This window comes from Elaeis guineensis, chromosome 7 (assembly GCF_000442705.2).
Source record: "Elaeis guineensis isolate ETL-2024a chromosome 7, EG11, whole genome shotgun sequence".
Lineage (NCBI taxonomy): Eukaryota > Viridiplantae > Streptophyta > Magnoliopsida > Arecales > Arecaceae > Elaeis > Elaeis guineensis.
Genome location: NC_025999.2, coordinates 12740817 through 12758773, shown reverse-complemented (window position 1 = coordinate 12758773; position 17957 = coordinate 12740817). Strand labels below are relative to the sequence as shown.

Sequence of the window (17957 nt, the reverse complement as noted above, 5' to 3'; positions counted from 1 at the left end):
GTGAGCAGGGTCAAAGGATGGGATCCTCATCTTAATATTGTCTCCCGAACTCCTTTGCTGCCGCCTTTGCCATGGGTATTCCTCCACACCATCATCATCTCCGGGTTCGTCATACTCCTCTTCATCATCGCGATCAACTCGTCGTGGTGCTGGATGGCCATGCCGCTGTGGTGGTGGGGGAAGTGTTGCCAACCGCTCAAATGCTTGTGTTAGGCGATTGAGTTGCTCCATCATCTCTTCTTGATGCTGCTGGAGCCCCATAATCTGAGCTTGTTCTAGACTCATGCCTCTAGGAATAACAGGGGCCTCGTCTCCTCGAGACATGATTGGATGTCAAACACTCCCTTAAGCTCTAATACCAAACTGATGTGCCCAGGTCTGAATAACTATCTTATATAGGTAAAAACAAAGATTGGAGCACAAGAAAAGAAAAAGAAAGAAATCTTTGAAATCTGATTGATAAGAAAATCGCCACAATCAGATCACAAAGGGATAAAACGCCACACTCAAGAAAAGAAGAAAATGAGTGATAAGTTCTAAGGTTTATAACTCGCCACTAACACACAGGGGTTAGATAAGAGAATTCAGCAACACTCATTTTCATTCATTGAAATCTGAATTGAATACATAGGTCGCCTCCTTTTATATAGATAAGAGAGGAAACATAAGACAAATTTAGTAAATGAAAGGAAATAACAGAATTTGACTATCATAGAAATGATGGTGGCTATATCTTGCTACAAAGAAAATGATAGTGGCCGTATCTTGCTACTATGGAAATGATGGTGGCTGGAGATCATGGTGAATTAGGAAGAACAAAATAACTTTGGCTGCATCTTGCTACTATGGAAATGATGGTGGCTGGAGATCATGGTGAATTAGGAAGAACAAAACAACCTTGATTGCGTCTTGCTACTATGAAAATGATGGTGGCTGGAGATCATGGTGAATTAGGAAGAACAAAACAAGCTTCTAAACTCGGCCCTTTTTTCAAGCAATAATTTCTTTCAAATTCCTGCCAAATCTAATTCGCACCACATCATGCTTCTACGCACGTGAGCAAAATCATCAATTTGACTCTTGGATCCATATATGGCATGTGATCATCTCTTTCTTCGTGATGGTGCACATCACTTGGAGTCTAGGTTCGTCCAAGCTCGGAATTAGACATTGTAAATTTTGGTTGGTGAGCCCGTAAAATCAACTGGATTGATGGTGAGTCCGAAAAATAATCGATGTATAAGTTGTAGTTGGTGATCTCGAAAAACTAACTAAATTTGTTTGTGATCCCAGATAAAACAAACACGCTATAATCGGATTGATTACAGTGGAATTCCTAAGAACGGCTTAAGAAGCGGACATAGATGCGAGGTTACACTGAACCACTATAAAATCCTTATCTTTGTATTGTCTTTGTGTGTGTACTTCTAATTCTTGCTTTATATTTTTACTTTGCTTTTATTTTCTTAATTTCACTGCAACACAATTGCATGTGCTCCACAATGACTTAAGATAGCTTAAATTGAAGTATATTATTGTTTAGATTTCAAATTTAGTTAAAATTTTTAAAAAACTCAATTCATTCTCCTCTTAGATTGCTACCTTTCTAGGCAACAAATGGTATCAGAGCAGGTGCTCTAATATTATTTGTTAACCTAGCGATCTAAAGCTAAAAGATTATGGCAATCCAAATTGAATCTTTTTTTAATGAAGGCCATTCTATAAATCAACCTCCAATGTTTAATGGATTAAATTATATCTATTGAAAAGCTAGGATACAAATATTCATACAAGCACATGACTATAATTTATGAACAATTATAGTCAATGGCCCACACACACCCAATGTATTAATTAATGATAAAGAAATGGTCCAGCTAAATGCCAAGACTATGAATATACTTTATTGCTCGTTCGATATAAATGAATTCAATCTAATTTCTTCTTATATTTCAGTGAAACAAGTTTGGAAGCATGGAATACCGTGCCATCTCATACCGTCCGTACCATATCGTATCGATCTCGTACCGATACACTGTCTTGGAACGTACCGATATTACCGTACCTTACCGAACCACGTACCAATATTAAGCAAAATTTTATCGGTATAGAATCCGATACCCAGACGGCAAACTTTATTTGGGAGAAATTGAAAACAACTTGAGGGAGCAAATTAAAAAGAAGAATCATATTCTCAAGAAGATAAGGAAGCTCTCCCCAACATATGCCTCATAGCTCATGAGGATGAAAGGAAGAAAAAGAAGAAGATACGGAGGAAAAAAAAAGCAACGATTAAGGGGGAGCAAGGCAAAGATGAGAAAAATGAGGAGAAAGATAGTATTGCCAATCCTTGCCTAATGGTTCACAATGATGAGGTAAATATAGAAAATTCCTTTGAATTTACGTTTGATGAATTGCTTGAAGCCTTTTATAAATTAATGAGTGATTTCAAAAAGTTAAGACTGAAAAATAAAGTGCTTAAGAAATCAAATTTGATTTTAACTGAAAAAAAGAATAAGCTCTTGATTGAAAAAGAAGAACTTTTGAAAGAAAAGAATTCTTTGGATGAGGAAAAAGAAAGTCTATTGAAATTTGAAAAATCTCTTATGAAAGAAAATGCTAAACTAAAAAAAGAGATTGAAACATTGAAATCTATACTTAAAAAATTTACATTTGATTCACAAAAGCTTCAATTGATCTTAAACAATCAAAAAGCTGTTTTCAATAAATCTAGAATTGATTTTAACTCTAAGAAAATAGAAATTAATCAAGAATATATTTTTTAAAGCATCATATGAAAATCATTCTACAATTTATTTTAAGTGTAACAAAATATGTCACAAAATTTCAGAATATAATATTAAAAAAAATGATCATAATTTGATTAAATAAATTTGGATTCCAAAAAGAACCATGTGTACTAACTCTATTAGACCCAAGATGACTTGAGTACCAAAAAATAAGAAGTGATTTTGCAGGTATGCCAAGCATCTAAGGACATAAAAAGAGAATTCTTGAAAATCGATGCTTTGGACTTGAAATGGATGGATAGTGATATTTGGTGAATGCTAAACCTTTCACACATCATACCATCATTATTTGCTGAAGTTATTTTCTATTATTGATTGATTTTGATGATTTTTCAATGTTTGCTATAATTCCTTGACTTGAGTGTTTAATATATTGATCTTTATGCTCCCATAAGTCCTTGTATCATTTTGATTGCTATGAGCATAAGTTTTACCTTAAATTCAGCTATTCGTTTAATTCCTCATATTTTGCTAAATATTTGAAAAACTTAATTAAAATAAGCTTGTTTACATCTGAAAATATTTGAGTGAAAATCTTACTAATCACCTTTCGACATTTTCATAAGACATGTAATTATTGAAATATCTAAAAAATTACTTGATCTGAAAAACATCAAAATAATATATCAGTCATAAAAGATCGTATGCTTGATGTTGTGGATTTGCATTGCATTGTAGCTTGATCCTTAAGGGTTTAACAATCTCCTAGTTGAACCTCACCCTTAAAGCCCTTATTTAGTTCTCCCTTGATTTGATCATGTTCAAGTTGATTACTTTTGATCTCACAAATTGATTCATTTATTCTGATTCAAATATCATTCTTGATCATTGACTTGATTTGCCTTGATTCCTATTCTATCTAAGCTAAAGTTTTCTTGAATTAAAAACTCTTAGAACTATTTTCTTCTTTGAAGAGTCGACTCTTAGACTTGGAGAGTCGACTCGTGATTTCAAGAAAAGAAACAGTTCTGTAAGGAGCCAACTCATAGTTTTATTGGAGTCGGCTCCTGAAGTCTCTTAGACTTGGAGAGTTGACTCATGATTTCAAGAGAAGAAACAATTCTGCAAGGAACCGACTCATAGTTTTATTGGAGTCGAATCCTCTTCAGGAGCCGACTCTTGATTTAACAGAAGTCGACCCCTATATTTGGGATGGATTTCTTAATTGAAATGTTCCAAAGCTCTATCATCCTGTTTTCAATTTTCTTGAACCGTATTCCTTTCAAACCCCAATCCCACCAAGTTTAAAATTTTTCTCTCCTTTCTACCTGATTTTTTGTGGTCTTTCTTCTCCAATGGCACCTCGAAAGCAACTCGCATAAGGAAAGAAGTCCCATACAAAAATTCAAAAATTTAGGACTTCTCCAAGTAATTCTCCCATGCAAGAAAGAAAGACCAAGCATCGAAATAGTCGGAAGTCTAATTTTCAAAGTGAAAGGCATGCAAATTGAGATGGACATTGATAGCATTAGACACACGCTACATATACCGATCGATGGGAGCACCTCGGATCATCTCAAGCAGTGACACATTTGATATTTATATTGAATCAAGATGATGTCGAGGATATCAGTGCCAACTAAGTATGGAGATGCGATTACTACATCATATGATCAGTAGGATCTTCTTCGCATCGAAAGGAGACATGAAAATTATATTTCACATCCTTCAAAAAATTCACTTTGGATGCCTGCACTCATGCTACAGCGGATGTCAGGACTGAGGAGATAACAGAGCAGATAGAGACCGCTTCTTTACAGCCAGCCATCCAAAAAACAGCTTACGATTACCTAATAGACTGGATGAGGATGCATTTGTTGAGAGTTTCTACCAAGATCGTCACTTCAATTTGTGTAGAGATTTACAAATACACTTTTAAGGCACAACAGACGAGGAGAGAGCTGATGAATGCTCTAGCACTAGTCAGAGAGGAGTCCACCAGACTGATTCAGACTTTTACCACAGCAAGAGATGTTCGAGGACAACCATTTGGAGACATTAGGCCACCCTCTCCTACCAAGCCTAGACCATCATCTTAGGATTACCCTGACCTACTTGCTTAGGATGCTAGGACTCATCTTGTAAAGCCTTAGTGTTCTTAGCAATCCACCTTTGGGTAGAAATTTTTAGTTTCATGCATTTTGGATGTATTGATCACCTTTTGTAATCACAATCTCCATAATTACTTTTTGAAAATCAATGAAAATATGACTTCATTTTGGAAATTGAGTATACTTAATGATTGTTCATTATTTGACGCTTATACTTATTTGCTAGATTGAAAATTTGCTTAGTTTATGAAACTAAGGGAGAGAAAAATGTGTTCTTGCAGTGCTTGCTTTTAATCAAATGAATGTGCATTCTTTGGAAGAAAAAAAAGGAGGAAATTAAGAAAATTAAATCTTCTAGCATTTATCATTAAAAATAAAGAGAGAAACCAAAATTAAAAGGAGAAATGATTTTTGAACTTAATAAGAGAAACTTAACTTATTTTGATTAACCATATGGATTTATTTGAGCATTTGTGTGATTTTGATCGTTTACTTCATTTTGAGCAACTATTCATACTTCTCATGTTTTGATTATATCATCACTCTTTTTGATAATTAATTGGTACCAAGAAATCATTTTTTTAATCTTAAAAGTGAATTTATTGATAAACATTCATACTTTGTTCTGATTGATTGATATCGAAAAATGAATTTAAAAATACTCTTCTATTTTTTTAATTGATATCAAGCAAAATATTTCAAAAAAACTGTTATTTATCCTTAAAGCTAAATATTTGAGGATTTCAATTTTAATCGACTAGTGTCAGACAGCTTACCATTTGTCTTGTATCTTATTGATCTACTTTTTGGCAAAAAGAAAAAAATGTCTTTGTCTCAAACAAGGTTGGCGGAACCGGTATCGGTGGTCGGATCGGCCGGCCGACGGTATGGTACGGCACGCCTCTGTTCTATTCCGAACCGAGGCGAACCGACGAAGGAAAACATGGACGAATCGGAGAAGAAAAAGAGAGAAAGAGAGAGAAATAGAGAGAGAGGAAGGGAGAAAGAAAAAGAGGGAGGGAAATCCGTAAGAGGGGCCACCGGAGGGCAACCGTGACCGTCGGGTGGCGGAAAGGGCTCCCGCGGCTCCGCGCGGGGAACAGGGGCGATCCGCCCCTGTTTCTCGGGACTTTTTTTTAAAAAAACTTTTTCAAAGTAAAGTCGGCAAAATCCTTGCCGGCTTCACTTAAGTGAAGCCGGCAAAACACTTACTGGCTTCACTTAAGTCAAGCCGGCAAAATCCATGTCGACTTCACTTTGAAAAGATTTTTTTAAAAAAAAGCCCCAAGAAACAGGGGCGGATCGCCCCTGTTCCCCGCGCGAAGCCGCGGGAACCCTTTCCGTCGCCCGACGGCCACGCCTGCCCTCCGACGGCCCTCCGGTGGATTCCCCTCCCTCTTTTTCTTCCTCCCTCTCTCTCTATTTTTCTCTTTTTCTCTTTTTCTTCTCCGACACCGGCAGTGCCGTTTTGCATGCCGGAACCGTCTCGGTTCTCCGCCGGGACGGTTCGACACGCTCCGTACCGGGCGGTTCAATCCGATACGGCAATCTTTGATCTCAAATCTGATTTTGTAAAGCTATATTTTTTATAAGATATCATTTGAGACAAATCTAAAACATTAATATCTTTTCTAAACTTAATTGCTTAATACTCTTATGAAAATGATAAAATGATCTTTTTGAAGAATAGTTGAAAATCTCTAATTGATAACAAGATAATTATTATTTGGTTTGATTTTCAAAATTATTGGTATGAAACAGATTATCATTGCCCTGTACTCTAGTTATTTATCTTCTAGCGAAACAAAAAGATTGCTTTATCTCAAATATATTTTACATAGCTTGGACATTATATCTTTGAGACAATTCTAAAGATTGATGCTTTTATATATCAAATTGATTAATACTTCTCAAAAAGAGAAAGAAATAATTTTTGTAAAACTAAATATGTCTTATATTTTGCTTTAAATCATCTACTCAATATGTTTAGTTTTGAAAAGCTCTCTCTTTTGGATCTTTCAAGTTTAAAGCAATTTTGTAACTAAATTTAAGAATCTACTTGATGCATCTATATTATTCCAAGATTCAAAATGGAAGATATATTTTTAATCTATATTGATCAAAAGAAGAAAGATAGTTCTTTTTGAATAGTTGCTATTTGGATTGAATCTCAAAATATTTGATATCAAGAAGAATTAAATTGATCGCTTTCTATTTTAAATTGATTATTTTTCAAAGAAATAAACTTAAACTTTTTTCAATTGATATCATAATTCTCATAATTAGTATCAAATAGTTTATTTTTTGTCTTAAATTCCGTTACTTTCTCCTTTGGCAAAAGAAAAATATGCTATCTCAAATCTGAATTTTCATGGCTATGTTCTTGCTATTACATTGTTTGAGACAAATTCTTGTGATATATTTTTGAATGATCTACTTCAGTATCAAAAAGAGGAGAAATGTTTTCAAGACTATATTGTTCAAAAATTAAATTCAAAAAGAAGACATGTATTACTCTCTTTAATACAACTTTTGATACTTTCAAAAAAGGGGGAAGCTACAAAAATCTAAATTTGCGCTTCCCGGGGTGCGTGTGCATCCTCTCTGGTCTTGGGAGCTGCTCTCTGACCTCCATCAGCACCTGGGTTTTCGATGCGTTGAGGGGGGCATAATTGCGGAATCTTCCTGGAGGAGAACCCCGCCGAGCCCGGCGATCCGGGCTTCCCTGCCTGCATGCTCGAGGAGGAGTCTGGGCGCGCTTGTGCCCGGGAGGAGTTCGAGAACGTGGCCGAGCTTCTCTCGGCCCTTTTTCGACTACGGGCTTACTCGAGTCTCCCGCCTGCCGCTCTCTCGCAGTTTCCTCGTCCTTCATTTTGAAGACCTCTTCCGCTCGGGCGTACCCTTCGGCCCGAGCCAACAGGTCTGCAAAATCTCTGGGGTACTTCTTTTCCAGGGAGAATAAAAGGTCGTTCTTCTGAAGGCCGCCTTTCAGAGCGGCCATCGCTACCGATTGGTCCAAGTTCCGGACCTCCAGCGCGGCGACATTGAAGCGGTTGATGTAGGCCCGAATGGACTCCCCCTCCCTCTGCTTGATATTGATGAGGGACTCCGAACCCTTCCGGGAGCGCCGGCTGCTGACAAAATGAGCCACAAATTGGTGGCTCATCTGATCGAAGGAAAAGATGGTACCCGGCTTCAGCGCCGAGTACCAGTTTCTCGCCGCTCCCTTCAAAGTGGATGGGAAGGCTCGGCATAGAATGGCGTCGGGCGCACCATGAAGCAGCATCATTGTCCGGAAGGCCTCCAAGTGGTCAATCGGGTCCGAAGTCCCGTCGTAGCTTTCGAATTGAGGGAGCTTGAAGTTTGGCGGGATCGGTTCCTGCATGATCGTTTGAAAAAAGGGAGGGTCAGTACAAATGTTCTCACCGTAAGCGGGGGGAGCGTGGCAGAGTTCCTCGATCCGCCGGTTCATCTCCTGAAGCCTCCGATCCAGAAAATCCTCTCGACTACGGGTCTCGAGGGTCTTCTGGCAGGATGGAGGTAGAGATCTTCCGGGGGTGGAATCGTGGTCTGATTGGGGGCTTTCCACCCTTGGATTCGTCTTTCCGAGAAAGACTGGGCGGCTGGCCCAAGTGGCCCGTCCCACCGTCGGATTTTGGAGTTCTGGCGATGCTCTTTCCGGTCGCACTGATGCCTGCGGCTGCTGCTGCTGTTGCATGGCCTGCACAGCTTCAGTGAGGCCTCTGACCTGCTGCACCAGTAGGTCGAATTGCTCCGTGCCAACCACCGTTGCCGGAGGAGGGGGTAAAGGCTGGGAGACTGGAGGTGAGACCGGAGCCTGAGATCTGGCCGCGGAGGCCGTGGATCGCCGTGTGGATGCTTTACGGGGAGACATCGGGCGAAGACCTAGTGGGGGAAGGAAGAGTGGATGTCGGAGAAGATGACCAGAGGCGGTCCCGTTGAGCGCTCCTTTAAGAACAAGGGTACTGCGAAGACACAGCCCCTTCCTCTAGCACCAATCCTGTTGGTGCAAAAATCCGCCTGCATCGGGGAAGCTGGAGTCGAGGGAGTCGCGATCGCCGTCGGGACCTGCAAAAGAAATCTAAACCGGAGGTAGGGTTGCTCCGGCAAGACCCTCCGACGCTCAAGTCAGTTCTCTGCCTCAACAAGAATGGAGCGCTCGAACGAAAATTTTAGCAAAATTTTGGGATAGAAAATAGAGCTTAGAGAATAACGTATCTGGAGCCCCCCTTTTATAGGCGGAGGGGGCAACAGACTGATAGCGATATCTGTAACCGTCTGGCAGTGGGCTGCCCAGGGTCAGAAGGAGTTTGTTGCGAAGAGTAGTGGAGTGGGATCGTGGCCACTGCCGGGACATGCCACGTGGAGTCTGTTGCGGGTAGTGGAACGGCGTCCGTTGTCGCGACTTGCCAGGGGGTGGAGGAATCGCGCGGTATCCGTCGGAGGGAGTGGAGCAGAATCGTGATCATTATGGCGATCTGCCAGGGAGTGATGGAGCCGCGCGGAATCCGTCGCAGGAAGTGGAGCAGTGTCGTGGCCGTTACTGCGGCCTGCCAGGGAGTGATGGAGCTGCGTGGAATCTGTTGCAGGAGGTGGAGCAGAGTCGTGGCTGTTGCTGTGGCCTGCCAGGGGGTCCAGACCTGTCGGCCGAAGTTCGGCTGGAGTGTCTGGCGGAGAGAGGTGGCTAGCTACCCGTCTGAGAGGAGCTCGAAGTCCGGCTCTCGTAGGAGTCCGGACGAAGTCTTCCTTCAGTCGAAGTCGGAGACGAGGTCCGACTCCCGTGAGAGTCCGGACGGAGTCTTCCCGCAGACGGAGTCGGAGACGAGATCTGGCTTCCGTAGGAGTCCGGACGGAGTCTTCTTGCGGTTGAAGTCGGGGACGAAGTCCGGCTCCCATAGGAGTCTGGGCGAAGTCTACCTGCAATTAAAGTCAGGACGAAGTCCAGCTCCCGTAGGAGTCCGGATGAAGTTTACCAGCGATCGAAGTCGGGAACGAAGCCCGGCTCCCGTGGGAGTCCGGGCGGAGTCTTCCCGTAGCCGGAGTCGGAGACGAGATCTGGCTCCCGTAGGAGTCCGGACGGAGTCTTCCTGCAGTTAAAGTCAGGGGCGAAGTCTGGCTCCCGTAGGAGTCCGGACGAAGTTTACCAGCGGTCAAAGTCGGGGACGAAGCCCGACTCCCGTAGGAGTCCGGGCGGAGTCTTCCCGTAGCCGGAGTCGGAGACGAGATCTGGCTCCCGTAGGAGTTCGGACGGAGTCTTCCTGCAGTTAAAGTCAGGGGCGAAGTCCGGCTCCCGTAGGAGTCCGGACGAAGTTTACCAGTGGTCGAAGTCGGGGACGAAGCCCGGCTCCCGTAGGAGTCCGGACGGAGTCTTCCCGTAGCCGGAGTCGGAGACGAGATCTGGCTCCCGTAGGAGTCCGGACGGAGTCTTCCTGCAGTTAAAGTCGGAGACGAAGTCCGGCTCCCGTAGGAGTCTGGGCGAAGTCTACCTGCAATTAAAGTCAGGGGCGAAGTCCGACTCCCGTAGGAGTCCGGATGAAGTTTACCAGCGGTCGAAGTCGGGGACGAAGCCCGGCTCCCGTAGGAGTCCGGGCGGAGTCTTCCCGTAGCCGAAGTCGGAGACGAGATCTGGCTCCCGTAGGAGTCCGGACGGAGTCTTCTTGCGGTTGAAGTCGGGGACGAAGTCCGGCTCCCGTAGGAGTCTGGACGAAGTCTACCTGCAATTAAAGTCAGGGGCGAAGTCCGGCTCCCGTAGGAGTCCGGATGAAGTTTACCAGCGGTCGAAGTCGGGGACGAAGCCCGGCTCCCGTAGGAGTCCGGACGCAGTTCACGTGCAATTGGCGTCGGGGGCGAAGTCCGGCTCCCGTAGGAGTCCAGACGAAGTTTACCAGCGGTCGAAGTCGGGGACGGAGCCCGACTCCCGTAGGAGTCCGGACACAGTTCACGTGCAATTGGCGTCGGGGGCAAAGTCCGGCTCCCGTAGGAGTCCGGAGAGAGTCTAGAAGATGGTCGATCATCATGGAAATTTGGGTGGAGTCCGTCCGTCGCGAAGAATTCGGTCGACGCTGGTGGGGGCTTATCCGTCAGCAAAACTTGAGAGTGTTGCGGGGGCTCGGCCGCCCGGGAGATTTGAAGAGACGTCGTCGGAGGTCGGAAATCGGTTGGATCCCCGGAGGGTCACTCCCGTCACGAACTTCGGCTAGGGGGTATTTTATACCCAACAGATATCATTTGAGACAAATCTAAAACATTAATATCTTTTCGAAACTTAATTGCTTAATACTCTTATGAAAATGATAAAATGATCTTTTTGAAGAATAGTTGAAAATCTCTAATTGATAACAAGATAATTATTATTTGGTTTGATTTTCAAAATTATTGGTATGAAACAGATTATCATTGCCCTGTACTCTAGTTATTTATCTTCTAGCGAAACAAAAAGATTGTTTTATCTCAAATATATTTTACATAGCTTAGACATTATATCTTTGAGACAATTCTAAAGATTGATGCTTTTATATATCAAATTGATTAATACTTCTCAAAAAGAAAAAGAAATAATTTTTGTAAAACTAAATATGTCTTATATTTTGCTTTAAATCATCTACTCAATATGTTTAGTTTTGAAAAGCTCTCTCTTTTGGATCTTTCAAGTTTAAAGCAATTTTGTAACTAAATTTAAGAATCTACTTGATGCATCTATATTATTCCAAGATTCAAAATGGACGATATATTTTTAATCTATATTGATCAAAAGAAGAAAGATAATTCTTTTTGAATAGTTGCTATTTGGATTGAATCTCAAAATATTTGATATCAAGAAGAATTAAATTGATCGCTTTCTATTTTAAATTGATTATTTTTTAAAGAAATAAACTTAAACTTTTTTCAATTGATATCATAATTCTCATAATTAGTATCAAATAGTTTATTTTTTGTCTTAAATTCCGTTACTTTCTCCTTTGGCAAAAGAAAAATATGCTATCTCAAATCTGAATTTTCATGGCTATGTTCTTGCTATTACATTGTTTGAGACAAATTCTTATGATATATTTTTGAATGATCTACTTCAGTATCAAAAAGAGGAGAAATGTTTTCAAGACTATATTGTTCAAAAATTAAATTCAAAAAGAAGACATGTATTACTCTCTTTAATACAACTTTTGATACTTTCAAAAAAGGGGGAAGCTACAAAAATCTAAATTTGATGCAAATTTTCAGGATTTGATTTGATTTGAGTTGATTTTAATTATTCATTTCCTTCCATTATGCTTTTTGATGCTATCAAAAAAGAGGAGAGATGGTGTGTTGAGTATATGCTTAAATGCTTAAGTTGTCATGCATGAAAGTTTGAAATACTCATCTGCCTTGCTTGAAATGATAACATGAAATGAGCATATGTATGTATCAAATTTTGGTATCAAATCCTTAAAATCTGAATTTAAGATGAAATAAAATATTCATGAAATGTATGCTTACGTGTGTCTAGGTATTCACTTCATATTGCATATTGAAAAATTAATTGAAACACATAATATGCTTTGTTGCGCATATACTCAAAATTTTGTCATCATCAAAAGAGAGATTATTGATCCTATGATTGATTTTAATGATTATGATTATAATCATGTATTTCAAGGATGAATATAGAAATTCTTAGATAATTAAATTGAAGAATTCATCCATGAAAAAGATTTACTCAAAAAAAGCTAAGTCAAGGCAATTCAAGATGATTTTTCAAGTTTCAAACTTAATGAAATTAACCTCAGGAAAAAAAAGTCGACTCTAGCACGTTGAAAGAAGATTGACACAGGCTCAAGTCAACTCGTGAACAGTATGAGCCGACTCTCTTAGAGAAGACAGAAGATTGTATTTTCAAGACCGCAACTTGGATCGATCCCTGAAGAGCTGCAGACGACCCCAAAACATCTGGAGTCGACCCCAGCACGGACTGCAATAATGGCTAGTTTTCTGCACTTTTTCAATGGCTAATTTTTGGATCTAACGGCTACTCCAAGCTCTTCAACGACCAAAACTTATTCTCCAGTCAACTCCAAGGCTTTTAAAGGCTCGAGAATCAATTGGGAAGCAAGAGAAAAAGAATTGAAAAGAGAAATCAATCAATTTATGAGAGCTACATTGAACATTTTTTAGAAGAAAAAAAGAGAATTTTTGTACACAGATTTTAGTGAGCTTTTAAGAGCAATCTTTTTCAACATCAACATCCTCTCAAGCATCAAAGAAAAAAAGTCAAGCATCAAAAAAGCAACTTTTCATCGACTTTCTCTGAGCTAAAAAGAGTTTTTATTTTCTATTTTATTTGTGCTAAATTCTGCATTCTTATATTTTGTTTTCTTTACAAATTTCTTTAGGGAAAAGAAACTTGGGGTTTAGCCATCCAAGTTCGGAATTGAGCATAATAAGTTTTGATTGGTGAGTCCATAAAATCAACTAAATTGATTGTGAGCTCAAAAAATAATCGGTATATAGATTGTAGTTGGTGATCCCGAAAAATCAACTAAATTTATTTATGATCTCAAATAAAACAAACATGCTTTAATCGGATTGATTAAAGTGGAATTCCCAAGGATGGCTTGCGATGTGGATGTAGGTGCGGGGTTGCACCGAACCACAATAAAATCCTTGTCTTTGTATTGTACTTTGTATGCTTACTTTTAATTCTTGCTTTACATTCTTACTTTGCTTTTATTTTCTTAATTCCATTACAACATAATTGCATACACTTCATAATCACTTAAGATAGTTTGAATTGAAGCACATTATTGTTTAGATTTCAGATTTAGTTAAAATTTTTAAAGAACCCAACTCACCCCTCTTTCTTGGGTTGTTATCTTTCTAGGCAACAGAAAGGAAAAGAAAAGACCGATCCCCGATCCACCGCGAGATGCGAGAAGAGAAAGAGATAGATAGAGAGGGGAAGGGAGGGGAGAGGAGAGAGGAGAGAGGAGAAGGCAACAGGGTAGCCGCCGAAGGGCCGCCATGACTGCCAGACAGCCTAAAACATCCTTGCTTCTCATTTTCCCTTGCGGAGGATTGTGGAGCCCAGAAGGCCCTCAAGCGGCTTTCATGGCCCTCCGATGGCCACCGCCAGCATCTCCAACGACCTCCCTTTCCTTCCCTCCCTCTCTCTCTCTCTTTCTCTCTCTTTTTCTTCCCAATTCATCCTCCATTTCCATATTGGTTCGGACCTCATACGGTTTGGTGTAGAGGCATACCAACTCATACCGCCAGCCGACCGGCACAGGATCTGGATCTGCATTGACGATCCTTGGAAAATCAAATGCTAGTCATTTGCTAAAAGTGGTATTTTAGATATATTTTGATTTTTCTATATATATCCTTGTAAATATGGCTAATTGTATATTTACCCTCCAAAGTCACTATTTGCATATATACCATCAAATTATCTTGTTTTTGCATGGGCACCCTCCTATTAGATTTTTGGCTGACAATATTTATAAATAACCATTTTGAGTATCATTTCACACAATTACCCTGTTATTTTAATACTCATAAAAATTTAACATTCAGTTTGTATTAAAAGGAGCTAATATTATTATAAGAATTTTTCAAGAATAATAATGCAAAATGGTAATAAAGTCATCATTATTCTTAAAATGATTATTTCTTAACATCATCAGCCAAAATCTAATAAAACAGTTATCCATGTAAAAAAAATTAAAAAAAAAAAGAAAAATTTTTGAGGGGTATATATACAGATAGTGATTTTCTAAGGGTAAATATGCAAAAATCTATATTTGCAAGGATATATATGCAAAAAGCCAATTTATTTTGAATAAATATAAAAAATAAAAAAATGTTCTACACTCATGTTGGTCAAGGTTAGATTGTGAATTTTTATGCTATTAAGATAATGATACAACAAAGAAGGCTATGAGCAAATGGTTGAATCATTATATGGAAAGATTACATCATTGAAGTTCCAATTTTGAGTTAGTTGCAATTTTCTTGCTACATAGCACTTGCAACTCAGGTGCAAGGGTCCAAAGATATCTGATAAACCATATCAATTAAGAATATATTGATAAAATGTAAATCTCAACCTTGGCCTGCTTGCAACCCATGACATTATAGATTAAATTAATTCATTCCAGCATCATGGGCAACTAAGGCAGAAATCACCGGAGGCCTAGGCCTGTAGGTGAACGGTGAACCCCTTATGCAACACTATGAATGCATAAGAAAACCCTTAATCCTTAAGCATGCTCCTATACTTGGAAAGCAAATGTTATACATACATGCATGATCGAAGAGCAAATGGTGGATTTCTTTTTTTATTTTTCTTTTTGTTTCTCTTTTGAGAGAGGGAGAGGGTGGAAAAGACCTAGCCCTGTTGGATTACCAAAGTCCAAGTATCTGGGATAACAACTCAAAACTCAAACCCAAAGCCTCCTCCAAAGATAGGAGGGGTGTGACCAGTAGAGAACTGCTAGCTCGTGTAAAAAGGAAAGGGAAAGAAAAAGGTAGAAAAAGAGAAATGACACCTTGACCATATTGGACCACAACTAGATTTCCTATTTCTATTGCATCCCACTATCAGGCTATCACATAGCCATGCTCCAGGCCTCCAACGGGTTCGGAAGTGTGAAGAGATACACGGTATTTCTTTGTGAAGCAACACCTAGGATCTGAAAATTGGAACTCCTCTAGGGGCAAGCCCTTATAGAAGAGGTGCGAACCAACTAAGCTAAAAGTCACTGGCATTTTCAAATAATACAATAGATGGAAACTGGAGAATTGCACAGAATAAAGAAAATTGAAGTTGTTTCCTGCATATGCCTTTCCTAAGTTTTCTTGCCTCTTCTCTCTTTTCTCAGGTATCTACTAGCACTTGGTACATATGTTGCCAGTGATGAGAAGATGGATGGTTGTAATCTATGGTGGATTTCTTTAAATTATTTGTCTAAGTTGATAAATGCAGCCTCACTTTTTCATTGTGCATCGCAGCAACTAAATAATTGCTTTAGAATTGGTGTGTCGCCAATAATTTGTTTATGCAACTGCGAAACAAGCTACATTTTTTTACTGATGCAGTAAATATGTCATCAAATAAATTCTTAGGAAAGCCCTTAGATTTGTCAGAGATAACTTTCATCGTGCCAAATTATGCAACATAAATCTTGCATGCTAAGTATCGTAGCTTGCAGTATGGCAACCCCAAAAAAAAGAGTGTAGTAGGAAGAGTATGAACCACAGACGAACCGACAAACATCAAAAGTAGAAGATAGAAAGATCTTGCAGAATTGCAACCAAAAAAAAAAGTCAAGCAGGGAGAGTATAAACAACAGAAGAACGCAGATATCAAAAGTAGAAGATAGAAAGATCATCACTAACCCTTATCAGATAGCACCACCCCGCTAGCACCCACAGCAGATGCGATATCGACGCGCTCGGCAATTAGAAAATAAGCTCTGTCCCCAATCACCGACTTCAACCTACAAGCTGCCTCATAAAGCCTGCCGCCACTTTCACCCCCACAATCGAGCACCACCATCCCCACTCCTTTGGCCACCGCCACATCAATCTGGGCAATCGATTCTTCCCCTCTAAGAACCTCTTCGGCGCTCAGTCGGAGGACCAACGTCGGCACCTTTATCTCTGGCCGCTTGAAGCCACCGGGAAATAAGGTCCTCAGCTGCTGCTGCTGCTGCTGCTGCTGCTGCTGCTGCTCGGGAGGATCAAAAGAGGAGGAACTGGCGCCGATGGCGTTGATGGGATGGGGAAGAACTCGGCATCCAGAGAGTGGAACTCGGCGACAGGTGTTCGAGACGTGGGGCTTGGGGAGGAGAGGGAGCTTGGGGAGGCGGGCAGCCACGGTATAGTTGCAGGGAATTGAGACCATGGGAAGGAGGGGGGAGCGAGAGATCTGGGAGATGGTGTGGAGAAAGGATGGAAGGGGCGAGTGAGGGAGCGCGAAAGAAGGTCGGATTGCGAAGGAACTGAGAGAGAGGAATGGGGACGGAGAGAACGGCGCAGCGAGGACAAAAAACCTTATCTGAGAAATGTGACAGAGGACGGTTCCCCGCGGTGGATGTCGGATAGGAGTCGTAAGTTGGTTGGATTTGAGCTGCTAGCAATCTTAAAATTGATTTAAAAATTTTTAGCAAAAAATTAAAAAAAAATTACTAAAATATAGTTATTTTTTAAAAAAATATTAAAATAATATTTGTTCCAAATTATTTATCAAATTACTGTTCGAAAAAAAATATTTTATAATAAAATAATTTTCTATGCCAACTCACCGTACTCCATGCCACATAAAAGGGTGAGTCAGCACAGAAGAGCCGCTGTATAGAAGGGCGACTCATAAAGCTGTCTTATCACAGGATGACTCATAGAGTCATTCTTTCATAGGACGACTTTCTGCAACTTCGTCCAAAAAAAAATACAAAGCCGACGGCCCCTCTCCATGAGGGAACACTACCTCTTGGTCCCCGATGGCCCTCCATCCTCCTCTCGGCCCGCCCCCTCCTCCTCCCCGACATCCCTCCATCCTCCTCTCGGTCCGCCCTCTCCTCCTCCCCGCGCTCTCTGTTGAGAAGCCCCCTCCCTCTCCTTCTCGATCTTGGCGGCCCTCTCTCCTCCTCTTGGCCCACCCCCTCCTCTTCGGTGTACCGCCGTCGCTCCCTCCTTCTCCCCGCATTCCCCGACGAGAACCCCCCTCCCTCTCCCTCTCGGTCCTGACGGCCCTCCCTCTTCCTCTCGACATGCCCTCTCTATCTCTCCAGCATACCGCCACAGCTCCCTCCTCCTCCCCGCACTCCCTAACGAGAACCCCCCTCCCTCTAACTCTGGATCCCGACGGCCCTCCCTCCTCTCGGCCCACCCTCAACATACAGCCATCCCGATCTCCTCTCGGTGGTCCTCGGTGCGTCGCCCCACCCCCAATCTCGAGACATCAAAAAAATATTTTTTATTTTTTTATTTTTATAATTTTATTTTTTTCATATGAATTATAAATTTATTTGTTCAACAATATAGTATAGGAGGAAGGTAATTTAACTTAACTTAAATAATATTAATTTATAAATAAATT

At 40.8% G+C, this 17957-nt stretch overlaps 1 protein-coding gene across 4 annotated transcripts in view; it reads right to left on the bottom strand.

Moving 5' to 3' along the window:
- The window catches only part of LOC105049151 (probable transmembrane GTPase FZO-like, chloroplastic), a 52658-nt gene extending 35700 nt beyond the window's left edge, over positions 1–16958 (bottom strand). For 3 of the 4 annotated variants that reach the window (XR_832745.4, XM_029265719.2, XM_073260589.1), the window contains exon 1: positions 16256–16958. Coding sequence is in view for 3 of the 4 variants with exons in the window: in XM_029265719.2 (XP_029121552.1) it covers positions 16256–16763 (508 nt within the window). In the remaining variant the exon portion in view is untranslated. The remainder of the gene's footprint in view (positions 1–16255) is intronic. The other variant, XM_010928721.4, reaches the window with a different exon arrangement.
- Between the last annotated feature and the right edge of the window lie 999 nt (positions 16959–17957).